At 41.1% G+C, this 14,175-nt stretch overlaps 1 protein-coding gene across 2 annotated transcripts in view; it reads right to left on the minus strand.

Moving 5' to 3' along the window:
- Mdn1 (midasin AAA ATPase 1) overlaps positions 1 to 14,175 on the minus strand; it is a 121,100-nt gene that overhangs the window by 41,449 nt on the left and 65,476 nt on the right. Inside the window, exons 45-60 of one of the 2 annotated variants that reach the window (XM_029476052.2) lie at positions 13,942 to 14,058; positions 12,261 to 12,469; positions 10,844 to 10,992; positions 10,145 to 10,356; positions 9,497 to 9,717; positions 8,078 to 8,191; positions 7,457 to 7,589; positions 6,474 to 6,589; positions 5,180 to 5,313; positions 3,562 to 3,719; positions 3,278 to 3,398; positions 2,863 to 3,073; positions 2,369 to 2,597; positions 2,007 to 2,127; positions 1,246 to 1,416; positions 349 to 563 (exon numbers count right to left, since the gene is read on the minus strand). In XM_029476052.2, coding sequence (XP_029331912.1) covers positions 349 to 563; positions 1,246 to 1,416; positions 2,007 to 2,127; positions 2,369 to 2,597; positions 2,863 to 3,073; positions 3,278 to 3,398; positions 3,562 to 3,719; positions 5,180 to 5,313; positions 6,474 to 6,589; positions 7,457 to 7,589; positions 8,078 to 8,191; positions 9,497 to 9,717; positions 10,145 to 10,356; positions 10,844 to 10,992; positions 12,261 to 12,469; positions 13,942 to 14,058 — 2,631 coding nt within the window. Of the gene's footprint in view, positions 1 to 348; positions 564 to 1,245; positions 1,417 to 2,006; positions 2,128 to 2,368; positions 2,598 to 2,862; positions 3,074 to 3,277; positions 3,399 to 3,561; positions 3,720 to 5,179; positions 5,314 to 6,473; positions 6,590 to 7,456; positions 7,590 to 8,077; positions 8,192 to 9,496; positions 9,724 to 10,144; positions 10,357 to 10,843; positions 10,993 to 12,260; positions 12,470 to 13,941; positions 14,059 to 14,175 lie in introns of both variants that reach the window. The other variant, XM_029476051.2, reaches the window with a different exon arrangement.

The raw sequence follows: 14,175 nt of genomic DNA on the forward strand, positions 1-14,175 counted from the left end.
TGTGGGGACATGATACAGCATTTACAAAGCAATAGTGAATCAAACAACCTCCTTGAATACATACTATAAAGTCTAGAAATAATAACCATAGACGGTTGAGGCGAATTTCTCACGTAATCTTGTACAACTTTCTGTGTATTACCCGTTGGCTCAAATATTCTTAAAATACAGGAATTGAACTCACAGTAGCCTACTATGGATTGCTAAGCAAGCTGATCTATAAAAAACTCCCCCCACCTTCACTCGCCAGAATCAGCTATCTGCCTTAGAAGTAAATTCTGAATGAGCCCTTGCTACACATGATGGAAAGTAGACAACAGCATTAGACTACTCCAAGGAGAGAAATACCTGAATTCAGCTACTGAGGGCACAGCCATGTTGGTCCACAGCAATGAACTGATGTCCTGGAGCTGCTGGGCTCTCTCAACCCACTCTCCCAGAGTGACATGTGAGGAAGACAGGAGGGGCAGGCCACTCACATCCCAGTAGCTTGCTCTACTGCTGTTTGTTAGCACACCAAAGCAGCACTTGGAGAACACAGCTCTGCAGAGGCTGCCAGGACCCTGAGCAACAAGAGAACCACCTGACTCAGAGATGAAAGCAGACAAGAAAGCAGAGATGACAGGAGACAAGAGACAAATAAGAGGGAAGCACAGAACGGTCAAGCTGTCTTCCTTGGACTCCAATGTAAGATACAGGAGTGAGAAAACTCAGTATGTCCTAACTAGAAAGTAAACAGGGATGGAGAGAGCGCTCAGAGTCTGCACGGTGACCTCCAGGCCAGCCAAGGTTATATAGTGAAACCCCATCTTCAAAAACCAAAAGACTAGAAAAGAAAACACTTAAATAAACTCTCCAGTGCTGAACTAAAAGAAGAGTAAGCTGTACAGATTTCATGCCATACTTACAAAGAAAGAAGAGTTCTTAGAAATATAAGTAAAGTCAAGGATGCATCCATTCTGCATGCACACTTCTTTGTAGTTTGAGTATTTTTTGATTAGGAGTGAAATAGAGACTTTGGTGTCTTATGACATTTGTTGCACAGGCAGGCACTTCCATACACAACAAAACTAAGTGTCTTTTTAAAGAAAACTTTTGTGCCTTTAACTCAGTATTACACAAATCATTCATGCTTTGGACAGTATGCTTAATATTCCCACAAAACACAAAGTCCCACAATCACCTTTGTAAGCCAACTGATGGACAGAAAGAACAGGTACTTGTATGATTTTTATGCCGACAAACCTTCAGTGTGGAGTCCCAGCGGGACCTGGGCACTTCCTGCTGCTGGATATTAGGCAGAGGGCTCCATGCCAGCCAACACTCTGGAGCTGTGGTGACTGGACTGCTCCATGAAGACCCAAATGTAGAGGTAAATAACTCCGACCACAAACAAGAAACTTCTTGAGCAGACAACTAGAGTTTAAGAATTAGGTAAAAGAATATTTCAAAAAGTTTCGATCAAGCAAAGTTATCAAGTCTGCCATCTAATACCCTACAATACCCAATAGTGGTTATAGGTGCTAATCCTAAACTGCCTATTTTCAACACCCCTTAATTATCTTGTTGAAGTTATGTAGGCTGTTTACAGTTTTATAAACTGAGATGTTTTGTAAGTTTGTACAGAAATTAAAATAACTCACACAATTGTGAAATCAGCAAAAGAAATACACAAAACAAGACCCCCACTAAATTTAAGGTTGTTCTAATGGAATTATATTAACCACATTTTACCATAATTCATATTAAACACGGGAGTAACGAAAAGATGATATTTTTAGCCAAATGGGAATGAACTTTTAAGCAGTCAATACTTCTATATCCTTTACTGGAAACCAAATGGATAATTCTGTGGTAAGTGTTATATAAAACCTTTAATAACTGCAGAAGTTGAAAACCCAAGTTCACAATGTGGAACTCTGAAAGTCCGTACAAGGTCCAGCAGAAATCTAAGACAGAGACAACCAAGAAGGAGGTTTATTTCCCTCCTGACTTTGAATTTTTACCTTGTCAATATGCAGTAAAGACCAAAGACTCCAAAGTTTCTGAGGTGCAATTGGTGTGTGCTTAAGACAAAACGTGATGTGATGACTTATCTCCTCATCCATCTGTTGATGTTTGCTTGACCTATTGCAACAATAATCAAGGAGAGGATGGAGCAAGAGGCATCAACAACTACTGAAGGACTCCCTTTAGAGAGGGAAACACCTCACGGACTCCAAAGCAATCAAAGGAAAAGACTGGTCTTACCAAAATGGCAATGACTTCCCCGTACCTCAGCAACCACTCCTCAACACTCATTATCCACACGATAGCACAACAAGACAGTCTGTCCCCCTCAAGAGAACAACGGTGGAAAAGCACTTACCTTCTCAGACAAGCCTGCGCTATAAAGTCAGCTGTCACTCTGTACTGCCACAGCATAGCCAGGTACTCGGTCGCAGGCCACAGCTGAACTCGCCTGGTGAGGTGGACTAAAGAGCTGAGGTCTGGCTGGGATGGGGAGGAAGCGTCATGTGCTTTCTCCAGAAAATCACGTGAAAGTCCTCTGCTTTTCAGTTCTGAACACTGAGTGCTCACAAGATTCTTCAATTCATCTTCAATTCCAATCAAAAAGACATGTATTAGAACAATGTAGTCTAAGTCCAAGGTCTAGATTCCCAACATCTGGCAGCAAGGCTGTACTTGTTATCAACCCAAGTTCATCAGCTGGCTGTTGGAGTTTCCCCAAGTTCAATCATATTAACTTCTACACATCTAATGCTGTAGCTGACTAATACTTGTGAAGTTGAGTCCTAAGGGCAAACTTTTTGAGTGGCAGGAAAGAAGACACTCAGCAAACCAAATACCAGAAAATATTACCTAAATTGACATCTTCCAGAATGTTGGCTCTGAGGATCAATCCCCAGGCCTGTAGGAGACTTTTCTTCAAATTCCATTCAGAAGCAACCACTTGGAGACGATTAATGTCTTCTTGCCACCCACATTCCCCAAAGACAGGCAGCTGTTCTCCGATAGCAAGGGCTCTGTTAAGGGCCTGTAGCTGTAGAAAACAGTCCACTACCAGCTTGTCCTAAAATAAAACCAAAGAGAGCAGACTTTGAGTTGAAAGATAGTTCTTTTCAGTAGCCTAGTTGCTTTGGTAGACTTTAAGTTAATAAAGTGAATACAAGGTAGCACTTTCTTAAGAAATAAAGGGTTAGCTTTGAAGCAAAACTACTTGAGCTTTCAGGTTCAGGAGAAACCCAGGGTTCACTGAACAGGTCTCTAGGTGTACCTTAAAAGGGAATGGTCGTCCGAGGAATGCCTGCAGCTTCTTTACACCAGCAAAGCTGTCAGCAGGGCTGCCCAGACAACTGTGGATGTGCTCGGAGACTGTCTGCAACTCTTTATAGTATCTTCAAAGAAAACAAGGGGAAATGCTGGGTACTAAAGAGAAGTCTACACCTTTGTATATTAATGTATTTAGGAAAGCCAAAGAAGTACACCAAGCAAGAGGAAATCGTTTTCAATTCAAAGTTCTTTTATCTTTTAACATTACTGCTTGAAATGGGGTCTTACTTGTTTTCCTGATTCACCAGGAGTTGGGGGATCTGATGGATCAAATGTTTCGAAACCCAGTGCCAGTGGAGGGCAAGTAAAGCCAGACCTGAAGCATCTACTGTCACTGTATCAGCCACAGTCCAAAACCGGTCGCGCCACTGCACAGAACCTAAGATCTTAAAACAAAATAAACCATGACTACTGTCTGTAAAGGATATTCAACATGTTGGGCATGGTCCTGCAAACCTGTAATCTTAGCACTTGAGAGAGCAGGAGGATTTTGAGTGAGTTCAAGGCCAACCTGGGCTACAAAGTGAAACCTTATCTCAAAAACCAAAGACAATCCACTACCAGTTTGACCTGAAATAAAACCCATGAGAGCCTAACGTAAATAGCATAAATCTAAACTGGAATATTTATAGGCAGACAAAGTAAAGGTGCTTCAGTCTATCCAAACCCCTGTCAGGGTTATGGAGAGCCACCAGAACATTCCTGATTTAAGTAGTATTACTTCCTTTCCAACCTCCTGGATTGTAGGGCCAGGTGCCCTTCACAAGACTAACAGCAGACATGAGCAGACACGAGACAAGCCTTTGTCTTTGAAGCTATTGCTTAGAGCAATTAGTTACAGTCGTTCTTCTCACCAACTTCAATCTGGAAAAAATGGCTTTTATTAAAAACTATCATTCATGTTAACAGACTATATTTGATATTATGTGTGTCAGTTCCTAAATGGTCCTTAATATTGTCAGAATACAACCATACAAACAAAACCTTTCTATTGTTTTTGATAACCTTTGTGGGAAAGGGGTTCTATATGGCTAAAAAGTTTTACTAGATTTATAAGAATAAACTGGAATTGAAATGGTATTGAACACATATGTAAAAATGATATATAAGAAACTTGGGCAAATTAGAATATAACTGTAAAACCTGAATGCACACTAAGAGACAAAGAGATAAATTGTAGAACATTGCTAGAAGAGAGTATTACTCGGCCATAAAAATGAACAAAGTACTAATACATGAAACCACACAGGTGTAAGTTGTGTTAGTTCCAATGGGAATGGTCCCACAGGCACATATATTTGAATTTTCCGTCTCCAGCTGGGGGAGGGAACATTCAAATATATTTAGGAGGGAGTAGGTGTAGCCTTGTTGGAGGAACTGGGGGTGGGCTTTGAGGTTTCAAACACCCAAGCCAGGCCCAGTCTCATTCTTTCTACCTCCTACTTAATGGCTAAGATATAAACTTTCAACTATTGCTGCACTACCATGCCTGCTGCCATGCTTTTGACTATGATGGCCGTGGAATTAACCCTCAGGAACTGTAAGAAGCCCCCTATTAAATGCTATCTTTTAAAAGTTGCTTTGGTCATCCTGTCTGTCACAGTACTAGAACAACAACTAAGACACATCTCTAAATTAACCAATCAGACCAGAGATCTATAATGTACATTTCCATTCAATGGCTACATGATTATAGGTAGGGTAAGGAGAGGAAAGAAACATAAAAGGACACAAGGAAACTTTTAGGGATGAGAATAAGTATCTTACTGACTGCTACATTGGTTTTACAAGCATATGCATGTTGAAATGTACTCTAAAAACGCTGAAGGTCAAAGCATTGCCTCACCTTATTGATGTGGGCATCTGGAACCACCCCTTGGGGAGACTGTACCCAGAACAGGATTAGGCCATCAATCAATTCAAAAAAAGCTGCAAGATTGGCCACAATTTCATGGGGCGGGCTATGATAGATCTCTGGATCTTAGAGAGATATAACAATTAAATAAAACAATTACATTCCATTAGAGTTAATCTTTAAAACATTCGCAAAATAAATTATAATCTAGTTTATAATTTCATCTCTAGTATAAAGGTTTATTAGAAAGCTCAAAATCAAAAGCGTATTTTGTATGTATTATAAAATTTTGCAGATAAGGTGTAATACCTATAGATGTAAATAATGTCCTAGTGGAAAATGCAAGCTATAAAGCAAAGTTACGTGTTTTATACCTGTATTTAAACACAAACACCTGAGGCTGGAGAGATGGGCAGCAGTTAAGAGCACTTGCTGTTTTTTTCAGAGGACCTAGCAGCCACATGGCAGTTGATACCAAGGGACCTGATGCTTTCTTCCTCCAAGAACATTAGGAATGTATGTGATAGACATGCATATATGCAAGCAAAAACCTATGCATGTATAAATATATGTACATATACATAGCTTTAAAAAAAAACTTAACCAAACAGGAACACTGGACCAGAGCACATGTATTTGGATGGTATCTTAGGGTGTCTATTGCTGAGATAAAATACCAGGACGGAAAGCAACAGTTATATGGCTTAAAATACTCAGCTCACATTCCATCTCAGACTTGCTCTGGTGGGGCATTTTCTCAATTTCGGTTTCCTTTTAAATGAATCCAGTTTGTATTTCATTGATAAAAATTAGCTTTTAAAACATTTATTCTGTCGTATAGTTTTGATTTTTTTTTTCCTAAATGGCATATGTCTTTGGTTTACAATATGTAAGGAATAGAGAACTGCTGACCCCCATACAGCCAACATGCTTCTGGACATATACTCTCTGAGCTAAGCAACCTGGTTGTGAACTGCCAGTTCTGCTACTTGCTAAATATGTGGTCTTGAACTTCTCTGCTCCTAGCATATGAGAACCTATTTAACTTTCGAGGGTTATTGTGAGGATACAGAAACAGCATTTAGCTGAGCACCTGGCATAGTGTTCAGTACATCAATATTGAGTATATTTCCTATCAGGTCAACAAATGAAAGGGAATCGTTGAAAAGCAGCAGCTGCTGAGTATGTCTCCTAACTCTTGCAACAGCATAACCAGACTACAAAAGAGAAAATGAGCCGGGCGTGGTGGCGCACGCCTTTAAAAAAAAAGAGAAAATGTTTTTACCTTTGTGAAATTCAAAAGACATCCTCAAAACACTGCTTCTCAACTTTTTACTACCAACAGATACCAAATTTGCTTCAGTGAAAATCCTCTTTTCCCGGTCAAGATAAATAAATGTCCTACAATGAGATCCAAAACATAGTTTCTTATTGATTAACAGGACTTCTTTTGAAGTTGTTTTTTTGGGGGGTGGAGGGTGGGGGCACAGTAACACTGCAACCAAACTCGAACAGTGAGCACACTAGGTAACTATCCTCTCACTGAGCCATAACCGCAGTAAAGAAATACTTGGAACTCAGAAACATTAATCCCTACACCTAGCCCATTTCTCTTCTGCCTCTGCAAATTCTGGATTGGAGCGTAGAGTGCAAAGAGTGGTCGGTAGCCATGGGCATTAGGAAGATGAATGAGTAGGTCCCACTGCATTGTTCTGCCGTAATCTGACAGTAACCTGAGCTCTGCATAGAGGCTGTCACTGCATCAGTGAGCATAAAGCATAATGGTCCTTAGAGCACTAGGACATATTCGTACTCATGGGCTCATTTGATGAAAATCCATCAAAATAATGTGCTCACTACTAGCACATCTTCAAGTAATACATACTGTATTTAGACTATACATTTGTTTAAGCAATATTACACGAATGACCAATTATTGGTTAAAAACAAAACAGAACCAAAATGTTGCCTGGCAAAAAGAAAAATGAAATAAAAAATGAGGGAAAATGTATTAGACTATTTACAGGCGTGTTTACTTAAGTTCCAAGAGTCACATCTGTGTGCCTTATCTGAGGAAGAAAACTAAAGAAGACACATGTGAGAGGGTGAGAAGATAATGGGAGGGTACTGGGACGCACTGGCAGAAACACAACTGTCCAACACTAATGCTGAGTGAATACGATGACCTAATGTTGGTTAAAGCCCATGTGACCTTTATTTGACATATAATGGAAAAGGCCATTAGAGAAAGCATCTAGAGCCACCTACTTGTTTGCAACTGATTCTAAGAGAGCAAAGAGCTGTTTAGCCTGGTCTGACTGTGGATCAAAGTCTAGTGAATTTCTAATGATGTCCAAAGCTTGCATATTCCACCGAGGGTCCAAGGGGATCACAAAGTCATCTAGTTTAAAGAAAAAGAAAAGAATTATATAATTAACATGCCTGGCTTAGCAAGCCTAAGTTGAGTTTTTTGCTATTTCCTGTCAGTGTGAACATGTGATTCATTTGAACATGAGCTTTCAAATGAATTAAACAATTGTCAAAAGAAGAAACACCAAAAGCTAACTCTTATCATTAAGGTTTTGTATTATCTAAATGATCCTGTTTACTTTCCCTTCGAGTGAAATATTTTATGCTGAAAACTCTTCTAATTATCAGTAAACAAAAGAATCTTCAAAATAGAAGACATAGAAATCTTAATTTTTGTCCTTTTCTACCAGTCACTCTCTAAGAGCTGAGTAGTCTTTTCTTTTTCTTCAGCTGGCAGATGATGACCAGTTTGAAGACCAGTTTCATCTGCCCATATTACATCTTTTGAAAGCTGGGATGACAGTGGGAGCTGTGACCTTCTCCCCTAAAGTGTTAAGAGAAGAAACCAGCAGGTAATACCTGTTATATTTGTCTGTAATATTTTCAAGACATTACTGACTCCAGCTGAGAGAGAAGTTGAATAAAACTTCCTAAGAGCAGTGGCACTGGCTTCCAGATGAACCCGCACTGACTCTGTAAAAGGAGAGGCATTGTTAAGGTCCAAGGCCGTGCTGTCCAAATGAACGTTCTGCAATGGTAGAACAGTCATGAGAGTGACTGACCTGGGACTAGGTAAGCAAAGCACTGGAGTTTACAGATACTTAATTCCCAAGACTTTATGTTCTGTTTATCCATGTTACTATCTCTGGCTAGTGGCAATCATTGAAAACAATGTAGAGAAACACATCACAAATTCCCTTGTCCCAGACAAGAGACAAGGATGCTGCAGTGGCTTAACTATAAGTTCTCAGGAAGCACAACAGTTCCTATATATTCAGTTACTAAGATTGACTATTGTTTTTGTTTTTCAAGATAGGGTTTTCCTGTTTACCCCTGGCTATTCTGGAACTCTCTTTGTAGATCACAATGGCCCCAAACTCACAGAGATCTGCCTGGCTCCACCTCCCAAGTGCTCGGAATAAAGGTGTGTACCACTACCACCTGGGTTGACATTTTTTCATTTTTAAATGGTTAAGTGTACACAGAAAGATGTCAAGACAATCCTGAGTACTCAGAACCATCAAACTCCTTTGGGATGGATCTCTATGTGTCTGGAATTTACCAATTAGGTTGTCCAACAAGCCCCAAGCCGCCTCCTGCCTCCTGCCTCCTTGTGGTTGGCATTAAAAGTAATTCTGGAGCTCCCACTTCTGTTTACAAGACATATGAATCACCCATCACCAACAAGTTCCATATTCTATGATTTACAACGTAGGCATTTTCACTACTACTTTTGTTTTCCTCCTTTGAATAAATAGCAAATTAAGCACAGGCTTGGGGCTAAACACAGTGGTAGAAGCCTTTAATCTTAGCACCAGGCAGGCAGAGGCTGGTAGACCTTTGTGAGTTCTAGGCCAGCCAGAGCTACATAGTGAGACCCTGTCTAATACAAACAAAAAACAAATTAGAATCTTAAGATCCTTAAGGGTAAATGAATTTACCAAAAACAACACTATTCTCAGAAAAATTAACAAAGCTAAATAACAAAGCTAAAAAGTAACATGATCGGGGGTGGGGTTAAAAAAAAAAAAATGATGCAGTACTTTTTCCTTCTGAACTGAACATGTCCCTGAAATATTGAGGCATTCCTCTTGATACATAACGGGCAAATATTACCCTAATTTAATAGCTATCTAAACGACGTAGTCTTACACATTTTTTTGCTTTTTCTGAGCAATACTTTCAACAGTGTAGTCACAGACTAACATGTCTGCCGAGATTCTTGAACAAGGAAAACATATGTAACCCCTTCTTACCCGTACAAGCATTGCTACTTACCAAGCCCCTGCGGTAAGTTCTTGGCTAGATGACAAAGCCACTTAACTCTGAGCATCCAATCCTGATTGGTTGCTCTTTCTATGAGCAATTTAACAGCCGTGGCTAAAACCTCTGGTTCATCGACCCAGCAAGTATCCACTTCCACCGAATTGAACGTCAGGTCCTCAGGGCTACAAGTCTGCATAATATTCTCTAAGTCTTGTAAAGTAAGAGGCTGACTCCTGGAACTCATAGAACAAGAAAAGTTAGAACAGTCTTTTACATGACATTTAAAAAAAAAAAAGGTGATTGGTTTATAAATCCCATATAAAGAAATGAAAAGTCAAAGACAAAAGACACCTAACCCTGTACTTAGGGATGGGGTGAAGCTAATAGAAGTATGCCCAGCATGGCAAAGGCCTGAATTCTAGACCTAGCTTGTGCCTATACATTCTGATTGCTTTCTGTGAGCACATAACAGGCTCATCAGTCTAGAAGAATCTACTTCTGCAGAGGACTTCTAAATACACACAACCGAAGAAAACAAACAGTAAAAATATGATGGCTAGACAATTAAGTGGCTACAAATGCTGGGAGGGCTACACTGTGCTCACTATTTTCAGCAAAACCAAAATGTATACAAGAGAACACACTGAAGATTCCACTGACCTTATCCAGCTGCTGGTCTTCAGGCTCATCCTGTTGAGGCAGTATGCTAGGACCTGCCCTTCACTCCGGACAACCGAGAGTCGTGAGTCTTCTGTTGCAAAGAGAGCTGAAGGCACAGAATCTGGCCACAGCCCTGTAGCAAGAATGGAGCGTCCCCAAGTTTCCCTAGCTTGCAGAGATGCAGTATGACTTTCCAGCAAAGCCTGCACAAGCTGTAAAATGTGAAGCACAGAGTCAAGGGCACTGACAAAGAACAGCCATCAAAATCACCAACAGACAAATGTTTGAGGGAATCTAGGGCTCACATAGCTACTTGTAAACACTTCTTAGACACACTCTACAATGGTTTTGTTAATGTTTCAGGAAAAGAATATTTACATTTAAATTAATTCCAGAAAAGTACCTAGATACAAGATCTTTTTTGTTTTTGTTTTTTTTTTTTTGAGACAGGGTTTCTCTGTATAGCCCTGGCTGTCCTGGAACTCACTCTGTAGACCAGGCTGGCCTTGAACTCAGAAATCTGCCTGCCTCTGCCTCCCGAGTGCTGGGATTAAAGGCGTGCGCCACCAACGCCCGGCGATACCAGATCTTTAACTGGAATAAAATAGCAGTCAACTCTCTTAAAGTTGCTATCCAGAAAAGTAATTTCCTCTACCTCAGTGTTACAAGTTGGACAGTGGTATGAAACATTCACAGTACCTTCTGGTTTGCTGCTGAATGCTGAGAGCAGACATATACTTCCCAGCATGCTTCAAAAAAGGCTTTGTGTAAGCTCAGACCTCTCTGCAGGTACTGAACAATGAGTATGGCTGCGTGGCTGAGAGTGGAGACAGATGATGCTGGAGAACCTATAAACACAAAACATTGTCACATATGAACAACAGTTTTTTTCAAAACCTTTGATAAAAAACTGAGAGATATCAGGCTGGAGAGACAGCTTTGCAGTTAAGAGTACTTCCAAAAGGGCCTGGGTTCAAAGCCCAGAACCCACATGGTGGTTCCGGGGAATCTGACACCCTAACACAGAAATATATGGAGACAGAACACTAATGTATTTAAGGAAAACATTTAAACAACAAAACCCCAAAGAATCCAAATATGCTCTGATAAATATGCCTTTATATTAATCTTGTGTACACTGAGTCCTAACCTTGTATTGTTTTCCATCTAGGGTCTCCTGAGGAGGCAGAACAGATGTCTAAGAGCGTTAATGCCCTCTGCCCACCCACCTTCCCCCATATTCCCTGGCCTCCTGTGGCGCATCTGAGAAGTTGCTCACAGGCGTCACATCTATCTGTAACCTCAAGCTGACATACACCAAGGAGGGTAAAGAGTATGACCTAGAATGGACCGGGGGACGGGGGGACGGGACCACAGGTCTACTGTGAAGTCACAATGTCATTAACTAATTCTGACATAGTATCAACTCACTAAGGCTCATCTAGGACGGGAGCACATGCATGCACAACAGACAAGCAGAACTGCACCCAGCACATAGCAGTTATTCAGTAAATAGTATTTCATTTACCACCACTCATCCTTTTAACATAAGGAAAAGAAATGACAAAAATTAGAGCTGCTTCAAGTCAAAGCTTCTACCTTATTTCTCCTTCATGAGGGCAAATGGTGACCCAGGAGATATGAGGGCAAAGCTCTTGAATCTCAAAGATAAATCAGAAGTACTCAGCAAATGGTCCCTGCTGCAGGAGCATATATACATTATTATCTTAATTAGGTGTGTGTGTGTGTACATATGCATCTGTACTTCAAATGTGGGTGTCCAAGTAGCCAGAAGAGAGCGTCAGATTCCCTGGAGCTGAAACGGTGAGCCCATTGACAGGGGTGCTGAGAATCAGATACCAATCTTTGGAAGAGCAAGTGCCTGTAACTAGTGAGTCACCTCATAGTTCCTTCCCTATGGAGCTTCACACACTGCTCCACTTCTCTCAGCTGAGGAGCACGCCATTCTTGAGGTATCTGAATGTTACATTTTCAGCAAGTTTTCCTGATCAATTTATTTCAATGTACACCAAATGAGAGCACTCCAAGACTACACAGAACAACATGAGTTGCTACAGGAACAAAACTGCAGAGGCCCAGAAATCAAGACCCTCACCTCTCACAAGGCTCTGGATCTCTGTGTGCAGAGCCAAGAGGATGTTACACACACTGTCCCCCACCAATCCAAGGCTGTGCAGCAGAACTTTTAAATCCAGGTTATCTTGGATGCTCCCATCGTCTTCTCCTGAAATGTAGATTTCAAGTCCACGGTTCCTCATAGCTCGGGAAATTTCTCCATGAATGGGATCCATGGAGAGAAAAAGCCTAATAAAGAGGAAATTATTAAGGAAATTGACAAGAGAGAGAAATCAAATCCCAGAGTAACCAATGGCCTCTGGTACCAATTGTTATGGGCAAATTACACATGCCTCACCTACAGGGGACTCCATGGAAGAAGCTAACTTCCTATCACTGTGTGATGCCTGTACCTCGTTTTTACTGTATGCCAGTACCAGTCAGTTTCTCTAAACCTACTTTTGCTTTTAAAGACTTGTTTTTATCTACATGTATGTATGTGAGTCTGTTATGCACCTGTATGTGAGTGCTTACAGAGGGTGTCAGATTCCCTCAAGTTAGAGTTTAGATAGTTATGAGGTGCCCAACATGTGTTGGTAACCAAAGTCCAGACTTCTGCAGGAGCTGTGGCCACTGAGCCATTTCTCCACCCTCATATACTGGCTTTCTTAAGGAGCTATGGTGAGAATTTACAAAGTCTTGCTTTCCGATACTGCCAGCTCAGGCCAAGCTTATTTATTATTCTGATCTATCTACAGGAAGGAGAGCAGTAGACTAGACTTGGTGAGGTTTTGTACTTCTGTGATAAAGCAGCATGAGGTATTATGTCAGCTTACAGGTCCACATCACAGCCCATCATCTAAGCAAGGCAGGAAGGAACTGAAGCCAGCCCGGAATCTAGAGGCAGGAGTTATTGCACAGGCATGGTGGACTGCAGCTTACTGGCTTGTTTCAGCCTGCTTATTTATAGTATCCAGGACCACCCGACCAGGAGTAGCAAGACCCAGAGTTGAACCCTCCCACATCAATCAATCAATCAATCAATCAATCAATCAATCAATCAAGAAAATACACTACCAACTTGTTCATAGGACAATCTAGTGGGACATTTTTCCAGTTGAGGCTGCCTTTTCCACAATGACTCTACTTTGTATCAAGCTGCCGCAAATCTAGCCAGCACAACTTTTCTGTAATAGTCAATTTTTCTTCATCACTGTCCCTCCACATCCCCATGTGACATCTATTTATGTCAGAAACAAAGAACAGGTTTCTGGCTGGCTGTCCCATACCAAACTTTCTCTTTTGCCAGTATTCCCCTCCTAATAAATGGCTTCTCATTTGCCCAATTACTCCAGCCCGAACCAGAGATACCATCCTTGTCTCTTTCCCTCACTCAACTCACAAATCCCACCCATATGACCCCCCCCCAACATAAGCTGCATTTCCTTCTCCCTAGAATACCAGCAAAGGACTGTAACTGACTCCCTACCTTCTATGCCTTACTTTCAGTTAACCCTAGAGAAGCACCTCACTTCTTTTTGTATTTTGCTGACCTCAAAGCCTAGTAAGTACCTGGCAAACAGTTGGCCCTTAATACACTCTAACTGAGTGATCAAGTGGCCTTCTCAGAACATGGTGCAGTTTACAAAGAGGTTCCATCTGATGTCTGCCTTTGTTTCTGAAGCCATCAAATTCTTTATTAATGTAAGAGGTAGAAGTACCTGAAATTGGGATTTGGTGTCACTGTGCAAGTGGATCCATCTACCATTCCTTTCTCATTAATTGTGAGGACACCTCCAGGTTCCAGTAAGGCATTCAGACGATCCAGCACTGAGGGACTGCAGAGAGAGTTCAAATGCTATTCAGGCCGACATGATGCCTTCACTCTACTGCTCTTGCACAAGTCAACGCTTGCTTCTGGACTCACGCCTCCCTTCCAGAGATCGCTCTGTGAG

Source organism: Mus caroli, unplaced genomic scaffold (assembly GCF_978045245.1).
Source record: "Mus caroli unplaced genomic scaffold, Mus_caroli_1 scaffold_6, whole genome shotgun sequence".
NCBI classification, from domain to species: Eukaryota; Metazoa; Chordata; class Mammalia; order Rodentia; family Muridae; genus Mus; species Mus caroli.